The 18,075-nt window shown below is 44.4% G+C and overlaps 1 protein-coding gene across 2 annotated transcripts in view; it reads left to right on the top strand.

Moving 5' to 3' along the window:
- The window catches only part of LOC119169732 (MAM and LDL-receptor class A domain-containing protein 1-like), a 336,454-nt gene that overhangs the window by 207,627 nt on the left and 110,752 nt on the right, over positions 1 to 18,075 (top strand). For both annotated transcript variants that reach the window (XM_075886851.1, XM_075886852.1), the window contains exons 29-33: positions 3,518 to 3,629; positions 8,278 to 8,374; positions 8,560 to 8,610; positions 15,326 to 15,406; positions 17,501 to 17,712. In XM_075886851.1, coding sequence (XP_075742966.1) covers positions 3,518 to 3,629; positions 8,278 to 8,374; positions 8,560 to 8,610; positions 15,326 to 15,406; positions 17,501 to 17,712 — 553 coding nt within the window. The remainder of the gene's footprint in view (positions 1 to 3,517; positions 3,630 to 8,277; positions 8,375 to 8,559; positions 8,611 to 15,325; positions 15,407 to 17,500; positions 17,713 to 18,075) is intronic.

The raw sequence follows: 18,075 nt of genomic DNA, 5'->3' as shown, positions 1-18,075 counted from the left end.
GCTCAGCGCGTCCAACACCTGTAACCCGCTTCGAGCGGTTGGAGTTCCCAGGCTTCTTAGTATGTCTGCCATGACAGCGACGAGGGATCGTAACATCGGGATGATCTGTCGATCGACCCTTGACACATCCTCAACGGAAGTAGACTCGGTGGAAGGTGTAGGGCGGCGAGGCCTCGCAGGAGGCTCCTTTGCAGGCTGTGTACGCGGAAGCGTAGGCCACTCATCCGCAGCTGTGAGCTTCTCCACTTCTTTTCGCTTCGTGCTTACTACTTCACTCGTGCTCGGAGGAAATGGGTTATGCGCAACACTCTGTCCTCCACGCCTCCGTCGGCGACTACGTCGGCGACTACGTCGCCGCCGTACCCTTTCAGCAGCCTCTCTGTGGGTTGAATTGTCCCTAACCATTTGTTTGATAATGGCGATTTCCTTCTTAATCCGAGGGCATTCCTTGGATGCAGCATCATGCGGACCATCACAGTTTCTGCACTTCAGACTTGTTGCCCGACATGCGTCTGCAGTGTGCGGCTCAGCGCATCGGGGGCATACTGTGGTGTTTGTACATACACTCTTGATGTGACCAATTTTCATGCAGTTATGGCACTGGAGTGGTTTAGGGACAAATGGTCGAACAGGATGTCGGAAGTGTCCCACTTTGACATGCGACGGAATGGAATCTCCTTTGAACATTATCTTTACACATCGGGTGTTTCCGAGGCGAAGTACATTCGCGATGAGAACTCCTTCGTTCGCTGGTTTTATGAGAGTTGGGAGGTCCGAGTTTGCTATGGCCAAATCAATGTCGTAGATTACTCCCGCCGTGCAGGCACCGTCCATTGGAATAACCGGTCGTACTTTGATGCCTCCCAAATCTGATACTCTGCGAAGCTTGTCTATGGCGCTGGCAGTCATTGTGTCCACAGCTAGAATATTCTTCCGCGTGTTCACCCGGATATCCTTAATGTCGTTTGGTGCTACCCCCTCAAAGTACATAGAGAGAGCTTGCCTGTTTACTGCTCGAAGGCTGATGGTGGAGTCCTCGGGCATGAAGAGGATGGTGTGCGGCCAGCATTCTCCTTTTGACTGAGACGTTAATGTCCCTGCTGGTGAAGACGACTTGATACTTCTTCTTTTGGCCTTCCTGCTTCTCACGGTCTCGAAGTCGTCATCCGACGAGTCGTCGCCAGTGGCCGAGTACAGTTCCGTGTCCTCGCTGGTGCTCGAACAGGTGCTTCGTTTCCGCGACGAGCTTGCCAAAGGTGGTCTATGGTCGGACATAGCCGCAGAAGGCTCCACGTCCACAGCCATGATGCAGTGACTATCACCGTTGGCCTCACTGGTTCTGGGCCAGGCGCGCTGATTTACCGAGGAGCTCGCCATAGCAGACCTCTGGCTGGGCGGACCAGTGGATGACTCCGCGTCCGTCGCCTTGGGGCAGGGAGCAGCGTCTCCCGTAGAAAGCGAAAAAACTTGATAACAATGCTCGGAGCCGAAAGCAGAAGCGTTCTATGAAGAGACACTTCGTCGTCGTCTCTCCAAGTGGTAGGTAAAAGCTCGAACGGTATAAACCAAATAAAACGACTAATCTGCTAGAAAATCATTGCAGGCCAAAGAGGTTCATCAAGAGAAGCGTAGGATGCAAATTAACATTATGTTTTCATAACATATCTTTACGTTGCAGGCGCTGGTAACGTTTCCGATGCTACTAAAATAAAACAGCACTATAAAAACTGATGTATGTTTGCTTCGGATTCAAGTAACCGTATAAAATGGAACAGATGCTTTCTTGACAAAGTGTGTTGCTACCTGGTTGGTACGTTGTAGCTAAGTATTTTAGCATCTACTTAGTCTCATTTCTTGTCTCTGAAAGGTAATTCACTCTTTCACAGTGCACTATCGCATGGTATATTTCCCTAATTGGTGTCGGATGTGTGCATTTTTTATTTTTCCGAAGAAAGAATAACCATTGTTTTGAACTCCAGAACACATTGAGTTGTGCGTGCCGAAATATGTATACTGCATGTTGCGCCACCTCTGGCAAGCGCAGTACAGCAAGGCACTGAACTGTTATACCAGGAGAAACTCTGCAAATCAAGTGCGAAACTTTCCAACCTAAGTCTGCAGCGCTTAGCATGTTTCACGCTTCTCTTTTCCTAGAAATATAGTTCTGCTTCGTTATGAAACGTCGGCAGGACTTTTCTCTACAGTCCAGAATGTCTAAAGCCCGTGCAGTTCACACTGACAGATCTGTATGCCATTACATTAAACTAAAAGCGCGCGGAATGTTCATACATGTGTGAGTTGTAATGCCTCGAAGTATTGGCATGCTGCTGGCGAAGTAAGACAGCGATTATTTCGTGCTGCATACCACAGTTCGCACCCAAAGTTGTGTGAAAATTGAGCATTGTGGCATGGATTGCGTAATAATTGATGTACGCTTTGCATCAGTCACGCGGGGTTCACTTAGAAAGACTTGTTGTCCGGAAAGTGCTCAGAGCACACCTGCGTATCACGCAAAGTCAAATCTCTATGACAAGACAGTTGACTTCACGCTTGAATACACGCCATAGGTGTAGTTACTTGTGCAATATACTGGGCCCGTAAATTTTTTCTGTTCATTGTAATCATTTACTAGAAACGAAGCTCGATTTGTCGTGGATAAAAGTCTATGGAAAAACACCGCACTGGCATTATTCTAACGTTGTGTTGTGATAGACACCAACCGTGCTTAGTATTCTTTTTCTCTTGCGCTTGCTGTTTTCGCATCTAAAGATGGCACAGTTGTTCCAAGATGACCTCTTAGTGCTCTTTAGCATTTTATTTTCATGTTAACTTGGAACTAAATACACGACTGGGCAGTTCAGAACAAAATGGCATCTGGGCGGGAGAGTATTCAGCCAGGAGCCAGGGCACATGGGTGCCAGTTGAGCATGGTGTGGTCTCTAATGGAAGGGTTTCACATTGAGCTCGTCAACGCGGCTTACTAAATGCGTGGCAGACTTAAGGCAGTGATGAGCGTGAAAGGGAAGTCTGGCTCGGGTACATCATGCTAATCGCAGCTAATCGTTAATATATGTATGCTTGAAAGAACCACTCCTATATGATACCACGAAAATTGCCCTACAGGAGACCCAGGAGAAAGTCCAGAATTTTCGCGTTACTGTACATAGAAAAACCTTTCGTGTGGAGAACTAATAGCCATTTTACCAATAGTTCTCTGTTGAAACTGAAAGAACGTTCTGAGTGAAATTGGAATGGTGGGAAATTGTAACATTCACATCGTTGGATACGTGATTTCAGCGCTGTCAACACGATCGTTAATGTTAATTACAAGAACTGCACAGGGGCTTGGCTTTGTATGACTACGCTGGACAGGTGATTTTCCTCTGTGGTTCGTGCTTGCCGTCACTTACTGGAGTGCTATCACTATGTGTCTCACAAAACAAATGTGCAGCTGTAAATTGTTCATCATGCACTCGGCGAAACATTGCTAATGGTTTTACATGACGCACCTGCATAGGTACTCGAAAGAGACATCGTACCGAGACCCGCTGCTGTCGATGCGCACTGATGATGAAGGTGACTGGTGGAATGCACGCTCAGTCACTGTCTCGTCAAAGTCGTATTGGAGGGTGAGTTTTTGCATTTGGGTCTTAATAGAGAGATGGCACAAATGTGTGGGTGTTCTAGCAACGCAAGTGGTTCCACACAATCTTAGATTTGGTTGCGCGTCCACGGCGCCTTTGCGGACGCAGCCCACAAGCCATTTTCAAAGACAGGCTGCGTCCGCGAAGCGGTTCCGGACGCTCAACTAAATCTGTCTATTAACGCGATAGCGTGTCAAAGCTCGTTTCGCAGAAATTCTGGTGTGGGTGTCGTCATCGCTGGCAGTGAGTCTAAAATGAGCGTTGTCCACAACCGAAACATCGAGAAAAATAAGCTGCAAACAAAATCAATAATTAAACATTGGCAGATTCCACGTACAGTAGGAACCGATAATATGCGAGGTACGAATAAGAAATGATGATAGGTCACTTTAAAACCAGCAAAACGTTACGAGGCGGAGGTAAATTATGCCATAAATGACTTACATCTCATGATTATCATATTTGCACGTTTAATTACTTCCTTCATCTATTCCCGTTACTTGATACCAAATTTGGTATATGTGGAGCCAGCGAAATGACCGCGAGCGTGCTATGATCTTAGCATGTAGTCAAGGTTTACGTGACACGCACATCATAATTATCATGTTCAGACGTGTCATTTACTTTTGTCGTCTATTCAAGTCACGTGATATCAAGTTTGGCATATGTGGAGCTACTGAAACGGCTGTGAAAGCATCATGAGCATGGTATGTTGTCATGCGCCTAGATGGCATGCGTGTCATCCTTTTCAAGCTTGTACCAGTGCAATACTTTCGTCATCCATTAGTCACGTAACATCTAATTTGTTATATGCAGAGCTAGCGAAACGGCCGCGAGCGCATCATGAAGGGCCCAATATACTCTGACGTAACGTCGACGAGCGCGCACGCTGGGCGCAGCGACGCTGCGCTAGCAAAACGAACTTGAGGTGCGACAGGCGTGGCCAGCGTCCGTCGCGCGGCCCTGCAGCAACCGGCGCGAAATGTAACATGCTTCATTTCGTGCCCACGACGTTACCCAGCTCTACCCAGATAACACTGCGTCTGCATCTCTTCGTGATAGAGGGACGCTGGGCGTGCTCATATGCGCATGCGTCAAAACAACACAGCGCGGCGCTTGCTTGCAAGTATACGGCAGGCAGATCAGCGCCTGGCGGCATCACCAGCGTAACGCGACAAGATCGAGGGGCTTTAGACGTGACATAACGAATGTCGACGCACACGCGCGCCAAGTCACGTCGAAGTGTATTGGCGCCATGAGTGTAGTATATAGTCATGTTGTCACAAGACGCGCATCTCATGATTATCATGTTTGCACCAGAACACACCTTCGTAATGCATTCACGTCACGTAATACCATATTTAGCGTATGTGAAGCTAGCGAATCGGCTGCGAGCGCATCATAGGTGTGGCACGCAGTCATGTTGTTACATGACACACATGTAATTATTATCATGTTTGGACGTGTTCTTTACCTCTGTCATCCGTTCTTATCCCGTATAAACAATTTTTGTACAAGTGAAGCTAGCCAAACGGCCGCCAACGCATCGCGAGCCTGGCATGTAGTCATGTTTTACATGACCCACATCTCATGATTATCATGTTTGCACCAGTCATGTATCTTTGTCATTCATTCATGCCCCGTCATACCAAATTTGGTATATGATTGATAGCGAAATGACCGCAAGCGCACCATGAGCGTGGCGTCTAGTCATGGCTAGTGATAACATGAAACTCATGACATGCCTGTCATGATTTCTACATTAGGGTCTGTCACTTGTGTTCGCTATGCAGTTCTGTCATACCACGCAAGCTTTGCAACATGTCATGTAAACGAAACCACCGCAAGAGTAGCAAGACCTTGAAATGTAAATAATGACATTCATGGCATACATGTCATGATCTTCATGTTTTGTGTAGTCAGTTATGCTAGTAATGCAGTCATGTTACGGCGTACCAAGTGTGGTATTGATGCCATTATCGAAACGGCCTGGAGAGCTAAAAGTCGTAAGCGGATAGATAGATAGATAGATAGATAGATAGATAAATAGATAGATAGATAGATAGATAGATAGATAGATAGATAGATAGATAGATAGATAGATAGATAGATAGATAGATAGATAGATAGATAGATAGATAGATAGATAGATAGATAGATAGATAGATAGATACGCTCATAGTCGCTGAAGTTCACTAAGAAATGCTTCACATTTATAATGTCCTCACATCCCCGAAGGATATCGTGAGGAAATGTGAATGTATTGTGTAGAGTCCATAATGTCGTTTCGTACGTGACAACCCAACGTTAGAAGCATAATGTTTTTTTTACAGGCGAAGCTTCTTGAAGCGGCACCCGTTCGTCCCTCGCTGTAGTCGTAGTCGTAGCCGTAGTGTGTAACCTGTCATACATTTTTACCTGCAACGTTGTGCCGGTGGGAGATTTATCCTGGCGATGTTGAACAATTTAAAATTCGCAGCGGGCGCGTTAACTATAAAAGCCGAATTTTCCTGTCCCTCATTCCCCATTAGCAGCCATTGGCATGTACATTGAGCATTATCTGACAAGAAAGGGTTGCTACGTTATACTCACTGGGCGTAACCTCCTTGATTTTAGAAAGGTTTAGCGAGCGTTTGGCCGCAGTACCATGAATACAGGGAACTATACCATGAACTCGAGGTAGTTAATGGTGGGAAGTGGACACGAAGCGCAAACCGTAAGAAAGTGTGTGCGCCACCTCTCGTTTAGTCCTTTGAATGTCCGCTGGATGGCGGTGCTTCTATATGGAGAATATATGATGAAAAGATGCGAGATGGTGGTACTTAGAGTGTTGAATGGATGGACGAACGCAGGGACGGACGCACAGACGCACGCGCGGAAGGGTAGATGGGCGCGCAGACGGTCACACAGACGGACGCATGGACGGACGGAAGCAAGAACGAATGGACGAATGGATGCTTCGCCCCACTATCTATCGTTCACTCCTTGAATATGCTGCCATTTTTTTTTTCTTATACCGTGCAGCCAATAGCACCGTTCACCGCACGTGGCGTTTTTTTTTTTTTCTCTCGCGAGAAAATCGGTATGCGTTTGCAGCTCTAGTAACTAGGGTGCACGGTTAAAAAATACCATGAAGTGAACAAAACTAACAGCACTCTCGGCTCGGCTCGGCGTTGGCGAGCACACATTTTCGAATGTTTTTCGAACGGTCAAGAATGATGCGCGAGGGGGTGAGAAAGTGGGGCGCAGCGAGAAGTGAGAGCGAATGGTGAGAGAAGGAGCAGCAAAGCACTTCAGCTGACATTGTACCTGACGACCTTATTTTCAGCGTCTTATCAACACGAACGCTACACAAACACTCGCAGCACTAATGCCACCAACGCGTTTCAAACCCACTGCACTGAGGTGACGGAAAATCACGTTCTAGTCAAGTAGCTGGGGGCTCCAGTTGCTAGCGGCGAGGATGAGTGCGCCCGCCCGCAGCTGTTTCTGGCAGTTGGCGTCGCCAAAGCATGACATTGGGGAGGACCCGGTTGCCAAGGGCCCACGCACCCGCAGCAGTTACTATAGGAGACGGTTGTGGACGGATCCCGATGGACGCCTGACATAGGCCGACTAAGAAATGCATTCGCATATAAACGTTTTGGTTCAATGGAGAATCGAACCCAGGGCTCTTTCGTGGCGAGCAGGTGTCTTATGCCCCAAACACTCTCCGTAGATTGGAAGTGCTTTAGAAAGAACACTATATTGTCGCCATGTAGTGGGAGGCGTCTCCATAACGTATGTAATATAGTGAGGCAGAGGCATAGGATCAGGCCAGTCGTCAAAACATGGGGATTGTGTAATTCAACACTCAGCTGTGAGTCATGAGCAGCGTGGAGGTGTTTTTTTTTTACCATTTAGGCAATGCTGATTCGCCTAGACAGCTTCGACTCACTTTTTAGAGGCATACAGCATTGTTATTTCAGTCGGGGTAAATTTGATTTATTTATAACGTACAGTACCAAACTAAAAATGTAAAATAATTGCACAACTTAAAGCACTACAACTCCGCAGTTTTTATTTTGTTTACCACCCTTGAAAAATCAGTATCACAGATATCGTAAAATGCAAATCGAATTTTTCGGCTTTAGTGTGGTTCCGTTCGGAACATAGTTTTCAAGTTTCAAATGCAGACTTCCAGGTATACATAAAATTTCAAGTTGCGTATGCTGTTCACGTAGGCTACAATTTTACAGCTTATGGCCTTTCATAATAGGCTGTTGCTTTATCAGAGGCAAGTTCAAGTGGCACCTTATCAGACGGTGTTATTCAGCGCGGCATTCGCAGATCTAAGATTCTTAGCGGGCATATACGAGAAAACCTCATCTAAAGATCAGAAAGTCAGAAAGTTATTAAGTTCAAGATGTGTTTCAGCATTCCTCTAAGTCAGTGTGTTTAGAATGTGATGCTAGTCGAAAATTGCTCCACAGTGCAAGGCCTCAATGTTGTTATACATTTTGATTGTTATAATAAAGTCCAACACTTGATGCTGTTTGTTCATCTACAGCCTTCACGATACTTGATATCTCATGAGTTTAAATGGAATAACAATTCATTGTCTCATAAAAAAATTACGTTACTTCACTCGCAGCTTGTCTTCGAAGTCGTGGCTCCAGCTGGAGAAAAGCGTCAGTCAGGTGTCATGATCGACGACATTGAGTACACGGATGGAGAATGTCCGCCATACAGTGAGAGCATACTCTTTTTACAATGTTTGATGTTTTTTCTCCATTACCATGGTCAGAACATGTCCCCGCTTTCTCATGCTTGTGCCCTCCTGTTGTCGCTACCTTGGTGGCTCGGGGTTAATACTAGTGAAAATAAAGGAGCAATCACGCAAGCATTCAACAGCATAATTTTTTTTTCATTTCAGACTTGTGTACATTCGAAGAACAGTGTCTGCCGTGGAGAATTCCTACAGAAGGCAAGCCATTGTCTGGTCTAAAATGCTCAGCACAACGACTACTGCTATTCTCTCGATGAGCTCTTAAACCTGCATTTCACAAAACCTGGGAAAAAATATTTACGTTTGTTAAATATGTACCTCTTGTGTGAATCGGCATAAAAAAGGTCATATCTGTGATTGTAACTTCCAAGACGTTGTCGTAGTTTGGAAATAATAAGGGTGCTGCATAGCTCAACCTGGCTGATTCGAGCCACTTCGGCAAATACCGCCGAACCTACTGTAGCTTTAAAATATAACTTTTACGACCTACAATTCGGCCTCGGCTGCAGTGTCAGCCATATATCTTCGAAGTGAAATATGTTTGTTCCGTATATTTTGGTAGTCCGGTAGCTATCACCCTATGAACAAAATAAGTGACCGCGACATGTCTCTGAGCAAGTGAGAGTGGTTACAACAAAGTTTGTAGTTGGGGAGGTGAACTATTGCCTTTCGTTTGAGACAAAATGCTTGCAGGCCGTGTGCATAGATTTAGGTGCATATTACCACAGGTGGTCGACACTTGATCCAGAATGCGCCACATTGACGTGTCACATAACTTTATCTTTGTTTAGGTGCATAAAACACCACCAAATAATTATATTTAGAAGCACAATCGGCCATTTGTAACCGCTAGTATTTGTAGGGAACTGGAGATGGCACTCGCCCTTTTGATGTCACAGGGTCTGCTGATATGTATGCTTCGCTACAATCACCGCCAGAAGGTGCCATCTTTGTAATGCAAGAATGCCCTTCATTTAGCTCTATGCTAAGGAACCGTAAATTAACACTGTAAGGCAATATAGTCATATCATATTTTGGCACGTGGATCAGCAGCAGTTAAATGGCTCGAATAATTTACGGGTGTGAGTGGTAATAAAATTAGAAAAAAATCATTTTCTTGTCCTGAAAACGTCGTGACTACGTGTGTATTTGGCGCTGACAAACAATTGAGCCCTCAAATAATAGAAATCATTATTACAGTGAAAGCTGTTAAGGGATCGCAACCAGGGTTGTTTTTGGCGCCGTAGTTGTCCGCCGCCGCCGGTGCCTGTAACCACTATCGTTCGAAAGACGCGAAATAAGCTAAATAAACCAGAAATGCCGCGGAAATAATGGAATTCAAATGTGGGCCTCCAGCGTGTAGCCTTGTATTCTATCACTGAGCTACACTGGTGCTTGATATTCTGGTGCAAACGGATATTATGCAAGCTTCATGTTGGGTAAGGAATTTCGTTAATATGTATAATAAAGTGTTTTAGAACTGCATAGGATCAACAAGGTGTTACACAATGTAAATAGTGTAACTAGAGGGATGTCAATTGGGTCAACCCACTAGAAAAGTTTCACACGTAATTCTTCGTCATCGTCAGCCTTAGAACCAACAAAAAACATAAATACTTGCGAGTTTTCTGCTCGCACCACGCTTCTCCGAAGAATGACGAGCGGCACACCATATGCCTTAGTAATACACAAAATTATTATAAATAAGGGCGTGGGGGTACTCTGCGAGTGTCCTTGTAGCAGTTACCAAAAAGTGTTTAACCCTGTAATGTCCACGAAGATTTATGCCTTCAGAGAGATTGCGAGAAAACAATGGCTGTTTTTACACTTCTTGTGAAGTTAATTTTAGGAAAAATATGAATAAAATTTTGTTTGTAGCGTGACTATAAATCAGTAATATTTGCAAATAGTATTTTCGTATCGTATAACCTATAAGTCGCTGTAGTTTCTTTACAAGACCTCAAATCTGCAATAGTTGCTCATATTGACAACTATACTTGAGTTATGGTGGTGATATATTCAATGTACCAAATATAATACAGTGGGAATTACACGGTTGTAGTTTCGGGACGTTAAACATTACAAATCAATCAATCATTACAGGAATAAAACGGCTTTCAAAAGGTAGCTCGTCAAGCTTTCACTGTGACTGTGGAGTGCGTTCTGTGCAGGGCGCGTTCTGTGCAGGGCTGGAGGTTTTCATTACTAAGCCGTCGAAAAAAAAACAGTGTGAGACGAAGTCAGGTAGGAAGGAGCGACTGTTGTATTTTTCAACACAGACGCGTGATCCAGCAACTTAACATGTGGCGAGATACTACGATGATGATGATCATGATGACTTGTATGCGAAGATGATGAACTACACTGTCAGCGCTCACAGTATTTCCCTCCTACACAAAAGCGGCCTGCAAAACGTCCATTTAGTGAGGTTACGAGCGCCAAATATAGGGCTTCAGGCGAGACTCATGGACGATCTCGGTGATCAGAAGCCGAAGTAACCGGAGCGACACGATAATTCAAGGCCGGTCTTCGTTCAAGCAAGGTGTAAGGACCCTTGCATCTGTGAACAAAGTTTTCTGTGAACGAATTCTGCGAACAAATTGATATGTAGGATTTAACGTCCGAAAACCCCCATATGATTATGAGAAACGCCGTAGTGGAGGGCTCCGGAAATTTCAACCACCTGGGGTTCTTTAACGGGCACCCAAATCAGAGCACACGGGCTACAACATTTCCGCCTACATGGGAAATGCAGCCACCGCAACAGATATTCGATCCAGTGACCTCAGGGTCTGCAGCCGAGTACCTTAGCCACTAGACCACCGCGGTGGGACAAAGGTTTCACAGAGGCCGCGTGTGCGAACAAGTGTCCAGAGGAGCCATTCGTCACCTGGGTAGAATGACACAATTCGACGTGTCGCATCACAACGCACTTTTCGCTGGGCCTGAATGGTAGTGGTGTTGGCGCGGGCAATGGTGCGGTAGTGGTTGACACGGGCAGTGAACTCTTTCAGAAGGGACGCATGTGGGACAGAGGTTGTGGACAAGAAGCTGGTGTCCAGAATAAAAGATGGTGCATGGCTATAAAGAAGGAAAAACGGGCTGTAACTTGTAGTGCGTTGAATGGCGGTGTTATAGGCAAATGTGACGAAAGGTAGTATTGTGTCCCAGTTCTTGTGATCGGTGTGGGCATAGATAGAGATTATGTCTGACGAAGTTCTATGAAAACGCTCAGTGACACCATTTGTTTGCGGATGATATGCGGAGGTGGTCTTATAGATAGTTTCAGAGGCCTGTAGGACTTCAGCGAGCACATGAGAAAGAAATGCCTTGCCACGGTCACTCAGCAGAATACAAGGGGCACCGAGGCGCAAGGTGACGGCATGCAAAACAAAGTCGGCCACTTCTGCGGCAGCGCCAGAAGAAAGAGCTGCCGTCTCAACGTAGCGAGTAAGATGGTATACGGCAGTAACGATCTAGTGGTGACCGGCGCGGGTACGTGGAAAGGGTCTGTATAAGTCTATACCGACAATCTCGAAAGGAGCGGCCGGGCACGGGAGAGATTGTAGAGGGCCAGAGAGATGAAATGTCGAATGGTGCTGACATGACGAACAGGTAGTGACGTACTTGGAAACACTAGTGGAAAGGCCGGGCCAGAAGCAGCGAGTATTTATGCGATCGCAGGTTTTATGAAAACCCAAGCGGCCAGTCGTCGGGTCGTCATTAAAGGCTTCTCAAAATTTGAAGTCGAAGTGAGTGAGGTATGACTAGGACCCATCGACTACCGAGAGAACGGTTAATTTGCCGAAGTAGCACCTCATAATGAAGTTTGAAACGTTTTGAGCTGTCGTCGTAAGCGGTTGTTGGGAGCAGGGAACAAGCCGGTGAGTCAATCGATGATCGTACGGCAGTATGTGTCTGCATGCTGGAGCGAGGTGAGGTCTGCGGACTGAAGGAGGTCATCTGGTGCAGTGAACTCGATAAGACTAAGACTGGTCATCTGCATGATCTCTTGGCTGGGAGATGCTGTGCAGCAGGTAGATGCGTCATGATTTGCAACAGCGGATGGCCTGAAAAAGTGTCGGCATCTTGGTGTTTTTGACCCGACCAGTATGTGACACTGTAGTTATACTACTGCAGTCGGAGCACCCAACGACCGAGCCGTCCTAACAAGTTCTTTTTGAGGACAACTAACTTAGCGGATGATGATCCATGACGATCGTGAAGCGGCGGCCTTACAAATAGAGACGAAATTTTTGCACGAACCACATGAAAGCCAGACACTCTTGTTCAGTGATGCTGTAATTCCGTTCCACTGGAGAGAAAGTACGGCTCGCGTAAGCCACAAATAGCTCTTGCGAAGCCTGGTCACGCTGCAGCAGGACAGCGTCGCTTCCATGCTGACTTGCGTCTGTGGTAATATAGGTAATATAGGTACCATTAGTGGTAAAATAGGGATCAAAATGGCGTAGAACTGGCCCTGACATGAGGCATCGCTTCAGGGTGTGGAAAGCAGCTTCACGCTCATTTGTCCAAATAAATGAGGCACTTTTGGTCAGGAGTTTGTGAAGAGGAGGCGCGATAGTGGCGAAATCACGTACAAGCCGGGGGAAGTAAGTGGCTAAGCCGTGGAAGCGGCGACGGTGTTTTAGCATAATGGGCTGAGGAAAGTGCAACACAGTGGCCACCTTGTCGGCATCAGGTTCAATGCTAAGCTTGCTGATAACGTGGCCTAACACTTAGATGTGGCGGCTCACAGACCGACCCTTGCTGGCATTTAGATGGAGACCGGCTCTAGCTGACATGTGAGCACCTTGTCTAGACGTTCTTGATGTTTCGAGATGCTCTCAATAGTCATATTTTGCCCTCATGGCATCGAATTAGCTCAGAGTGCAAAATGTACAATGTTTAAAGTGTACACAAAAATGTAATTTATTAGTTTTTCAAGGGGGGGGGGGGGGGGCGAAGGACCTTAGAGCTCCAAAGTTCGCTTTTGTCCGCAAACCACTATTCGGCGTCTACAGCAGCTTTGGGGCAGGTGCATGCAAAAAAAATTCATCTGTGAAAAAAAGTTTACCAAGAAATTGACGACAAGAAAAAATAAAAGGCCACAACACCATAAATACTCCGACACTTATTGACAATAAATCAAAGCACAAAACAGAACAGATGTGAAGAAGAACAAAATGAAAGGCTCTTAATGAAAACAAAGTAGAAGGCCACGACACCATAAAAAATGGCAAAGCTGCATCGCCAACAGGCCATAAAGTACCATAGTAGTACTTTATGAACAGGCCTTGGCGGCGTTAGGTCATTGTTTACTTTTAGGATTCGAGACGGCTCACTGCTCTGTCATAGTTGATTACTGAGCACTTGAAGTCACGAACCACTTTTTCTGAACACTACGGAGTTGAAGGCGCAGGAAGCCGCAGAAGCGTTGTGTACCGGAGGTGGAGGCTCAGTTACATGCTCGAGTGGGCACTGTCACTGGTGTTTAAGGTAACACCCAATGATTCCTAGATCTTCGACCACTCGTATTCATTTGCTTCGTGGAGACGCGTAGATGTTTTGTTCGGTTTGTACAACACTCCTCTTTTTAGACCATACCACTGCTGCATGACGGCTAAAAAAAGCTAGTCACGCAACGTAGGTGGCCACTACGTTTGGGTGGCCGCCATAGCCAATTATCATTTATTAGCCTGACTATATGACTTATAACTAACAAACTAAGGCCGGTTGCCATTCGTTTACTGATATATATGTACGCCTCCGGGTTTTGCAGTTTTTTTCGAGATGAAAAGGGTGTTTTCAGGAGCTTCATATTTTTGAAATAAGTCAGTACTTCATATGTGTTTATTTTTTGATATTAGCAAATTTTAATATTTTATTTTTATTAATAGGCAAGGACAGTCTGTTGTTATTTTTATTTACAGTAAATATAATTGGTCCTCTTTCTGTATTCTTTAGTTTAGTGTCACTTCTTAATCATGCGCTCTGTTAAAAAAAAAACTTGCATGTCTGTAAACTCAAAGCCTATATTTTTTAAGGTAAGATTAGGACCTAGTCAAGCTGCTTCGAGCTTTCTCTCCCAGCTGCCGTTATCTTCTGGACTAAAAATGCAGAATATTTTATTAACAGCGGCAATATCGTTATTGCGAAATTTTAACTAAAACTGTATTTGGAGACAAAAATATGCCTATACACTAAATGTGCTGAGATATCTGAAAAGTTTGAACGCACAAACGCATATTCCTACAAGCACACATACTTCAACACAAAATAGCGGCGCTTGTGCATATTGCTACCTTAAAGCTTCTTTTATTAAAAAAAACAAAATTTATAATGTTGCTGCCGCTGACGAAGGTGTGCTGCTTCCGAATGATAATTTGTAGCTTAAACATATCCCTTCAACGCTTAAAACGCCCATTCATACTGAAATTTATCGGATCAATTCGAATTGTCAAAAACTTTACCGCAAATGTTTATAATTTTTTTCGGATATAACCCAAGACACAAATCTATACTCGTAAGATATGGTCATTGGTTTGCATGGAATCTAAACCCGTAAGTCAACACAGAAACCAACTAACCTCACAAAATACAGTGATGAAGAACTTATGAGATAGCATGGTGGAAATCGAGCTATTGTCCCAATCATCGCTCAATTGTTAACATCACTGCTATAAGACAAAGGAGTGCTTCCTGTAAAATATAACATGCGTATTTTTCGTCTGCAGTGAAATAGTCGACTGCGCTTTGATATATACTTCATACTTTTTGTGTATCAAGTACATCTCTTCAGTGTGTTGGCGTTGTGAAAACTCAATAGCCGCCTATTAATTTTCAAGCAATGGCATATTTTCCTACACTAGAGCACTTTTTTCAAGGTTATTTGCTTTTGATTCCTGAACAGGCAGTGAGTCAAAGTTTGAGGTGGAGCGAGCTGGGTCATTCAGTCAAGTATTGAAAGACCACACAACGTCTACCGAAGACGGTGAGTCAATACACATGTTTTTGCACACGCTGAGAATGGCGAAGTGCATTCATGAGGTGTATGGTGGGGTACATGGAATATGTCAGTTTTCTATTGTATGTTAGAAGCAGCTTCAAGTACTGTCATAAAAGTTTAAGTGCACAAAAGTGCCACGGGGAATCCAGTGACACCCTTTTTGATGCCTAGATTGCCTGTCCTTTCATTGGCCCACTGCCAAATATTTAGGTGGGTTCGCCAATTCAATGTTTACCTTTTATCAGGGACCACCGAAACAAATGTAGTATTCAGCTTATTCAAGAGACTCTTGGGTTACGTCTTATCTAAAAAAAAACTACATTCTTTATGAAGATTTCTGGAAAAATAAAATTACTGCAAGTAAAAACTCACTGAGGGTTCGTATTGTTGTGTACTGTTCGCACCTACAGTTTTTATGAAATTAGCAATATTTTCTCTGGTTGTTTCCAACTTCTTGTAGATCACGCATACAAACTTTCATAGAAACCTATTGAATACTTGTTGGGAAAAGGTACTTTGAAAATGACAAGCTTATTAAGAACGCAATTTGACAAAGACAACGTTTTACGTGCACCTACTCATTACGCAAGAGGTGTACTTTGGCGCTGCATTTAAACCGATTAGAGAGGTCGCTCGACTTCTGACTTCCACAGGTTTGTTCCTCGAAATGAAATGGTCTTAGTGGTGCACAAAATTCTGTTTTTTTTATTTACCCTACCATATTACCTAAGGCAATGCTGGCAAATGAGTATATGAAGTAATTGAAGTAATAAGTATGGACAGGATACAAGGTGCATTTGAGTGTTTATGAAAGTTGTTAAAATAGCCACTAAATTTTTGAAAATCAGCACTAATCTGCAACTGACCATTGTAGCCTTCTTAGCGATTAATCACATGAAGCAGACGGCTGTCTGAATACAGTGAAATCGCTCATAAATAGAGGACGTAGCGCCAACGTTGTTAACCGCTAAACAATGTGGTAAGGCGATTTCATGTCTCAACAAATTAAAATGAACAATTATTATGGTGACTTGAGGAGATCGTGACCTTGTTCACGTTAAAATAGTTGCTCCCTCTGGCGTTTGGTGGTAACGTGTAAAAAAACACTGCTTTGCCCACCCTCTCACAAAGAGGTAGGTCTGTGAAATCATTTCTCAAGCAATTCGTAAATAAACTGTGCTCACTTTCTACAAAAAGATAACCCACTTCCTCTACACACTGGTTTTGGATATATATGCACTCAGAAGGGAATACATCATATCGCTGAATAAAAAGAAATGTGTGTAAATATATACGCACTAAATCTTCGTATATGAGCACTTCATTGTAGTTAGGACAAAGGAACGGAATATCAGCGATAAACAAACAAAATAGGCAAGAGAGAATGCTACCAACAGCCTCAGCGAGTGCTGGCACACTGTCATTTGAATGAATGTATCACTGGCATGTGAAGCACTGGCAGTGTCATATATATAAAAAAGAACAGGTAGTTTTCATGCTACCTACCACAATGGTCTAGTGTTTAACCCGCAGATCGTGGTATCAAATCCCGGCCGTGGCGGCCGCAATTTCAATAGACGTGCAAACGGTTGAAGCCCTCGTGCTTGGATTTCGGTGCAAATTAAAAAAAAAAAGCCCAGCTCTCCAATATTTTCTAAGGCCTCCAATGCGGCCTCTCTCATCATGATATCGTGGTTTCGGAACGTCGAAATCCAACAATTATTAGTTGTTGCACCAGCACAATGAGTGCGCTGATATTGCTAGCCAATAATGACACAAATATTACTTCATCTTTTTCTGTGCGCGTGGCTCACATAATGCATAAGCAACTGGCCAATCGATGCTTGACCCAGCAAGGCAGAAACCACAGTTGTGAAGCTCGATCGTTCCTTGTAATTGATATATCAGAAGCAAAATACTTTGAATGCAATTACAAAAAGGTATTCTTTACAATGCTTTCGCACTCTCCAGCATTCTCGGTAGGCAAGCTTAGTAAACAGTCATTATCTCATCGGGCTTATGTACTTGGGCTGCCACTATCACTTCCTTAACTTCAATATCTTATTTGCACGTTTCTAGGCTACTACCTTCTCTACAGGAGTCCCGGAATCGAAGGTAACCGTACGTCGCTAGAACTCCGTGAGGCAGGGCGCTACATAGCCTCATGCGTAACTCTGTGGTACTTCCTGCCGGCTACATCGAACGGAGTCAGCTTGCTGCTCCACTCCAAAATCGTCACTGGGGGCGAAAACTCCTGGAACCAGGGAAAATTTTTCTTTACCCGAGCAAGGGTGAGTGACAGTGAATGTGTTTTAATAATTTTTTACTCGCGTAAGGGAAGTGACGAAAAGCCACGTCATGCGCATTGACTTATGCATGCACTACTTGATACGTGAACAGCGGATGAGGAAAGGGCAAAAATTATTTACGGACTAGGGCAACTTTGAAATCCTGTTTCGCGTTGTATTTCGGAATGATGCAGCTTGAATAACAAGTATGCATGAAATTATGTTACCACTTCAGGTCATGCAACCGTATAAGTTGTCTTTTTTTGCTCTCTAGTTAGGCTCCTTTACACCAAAGCACATAATCTTGCCTCTACACAATGATACAGCATAAGAATGCATACGCACATGCATATGCGTTCACGTATT

Source organism: Rhipicephalus microplus, chromosome 2 (assembly GCF_043290135.1).
Source record: "Rhipicephalus microplus isolate Deutch F79 chromosome 2, USDA_Rmic, whole genome shotgun sequence".
Classification (NCBI taxonomy): Eukaryota; Metazoa; Arthropoda; class Arachnida; order Ixodida; family Ixodidae; genus Rhipicephalus; species Rhipicephalus microplus.
The sequence above is the reverse complement of the archived record's forward strand: the minus strand, read 5'-3'. Positions and strand labels throughout refer to the sequence as shown.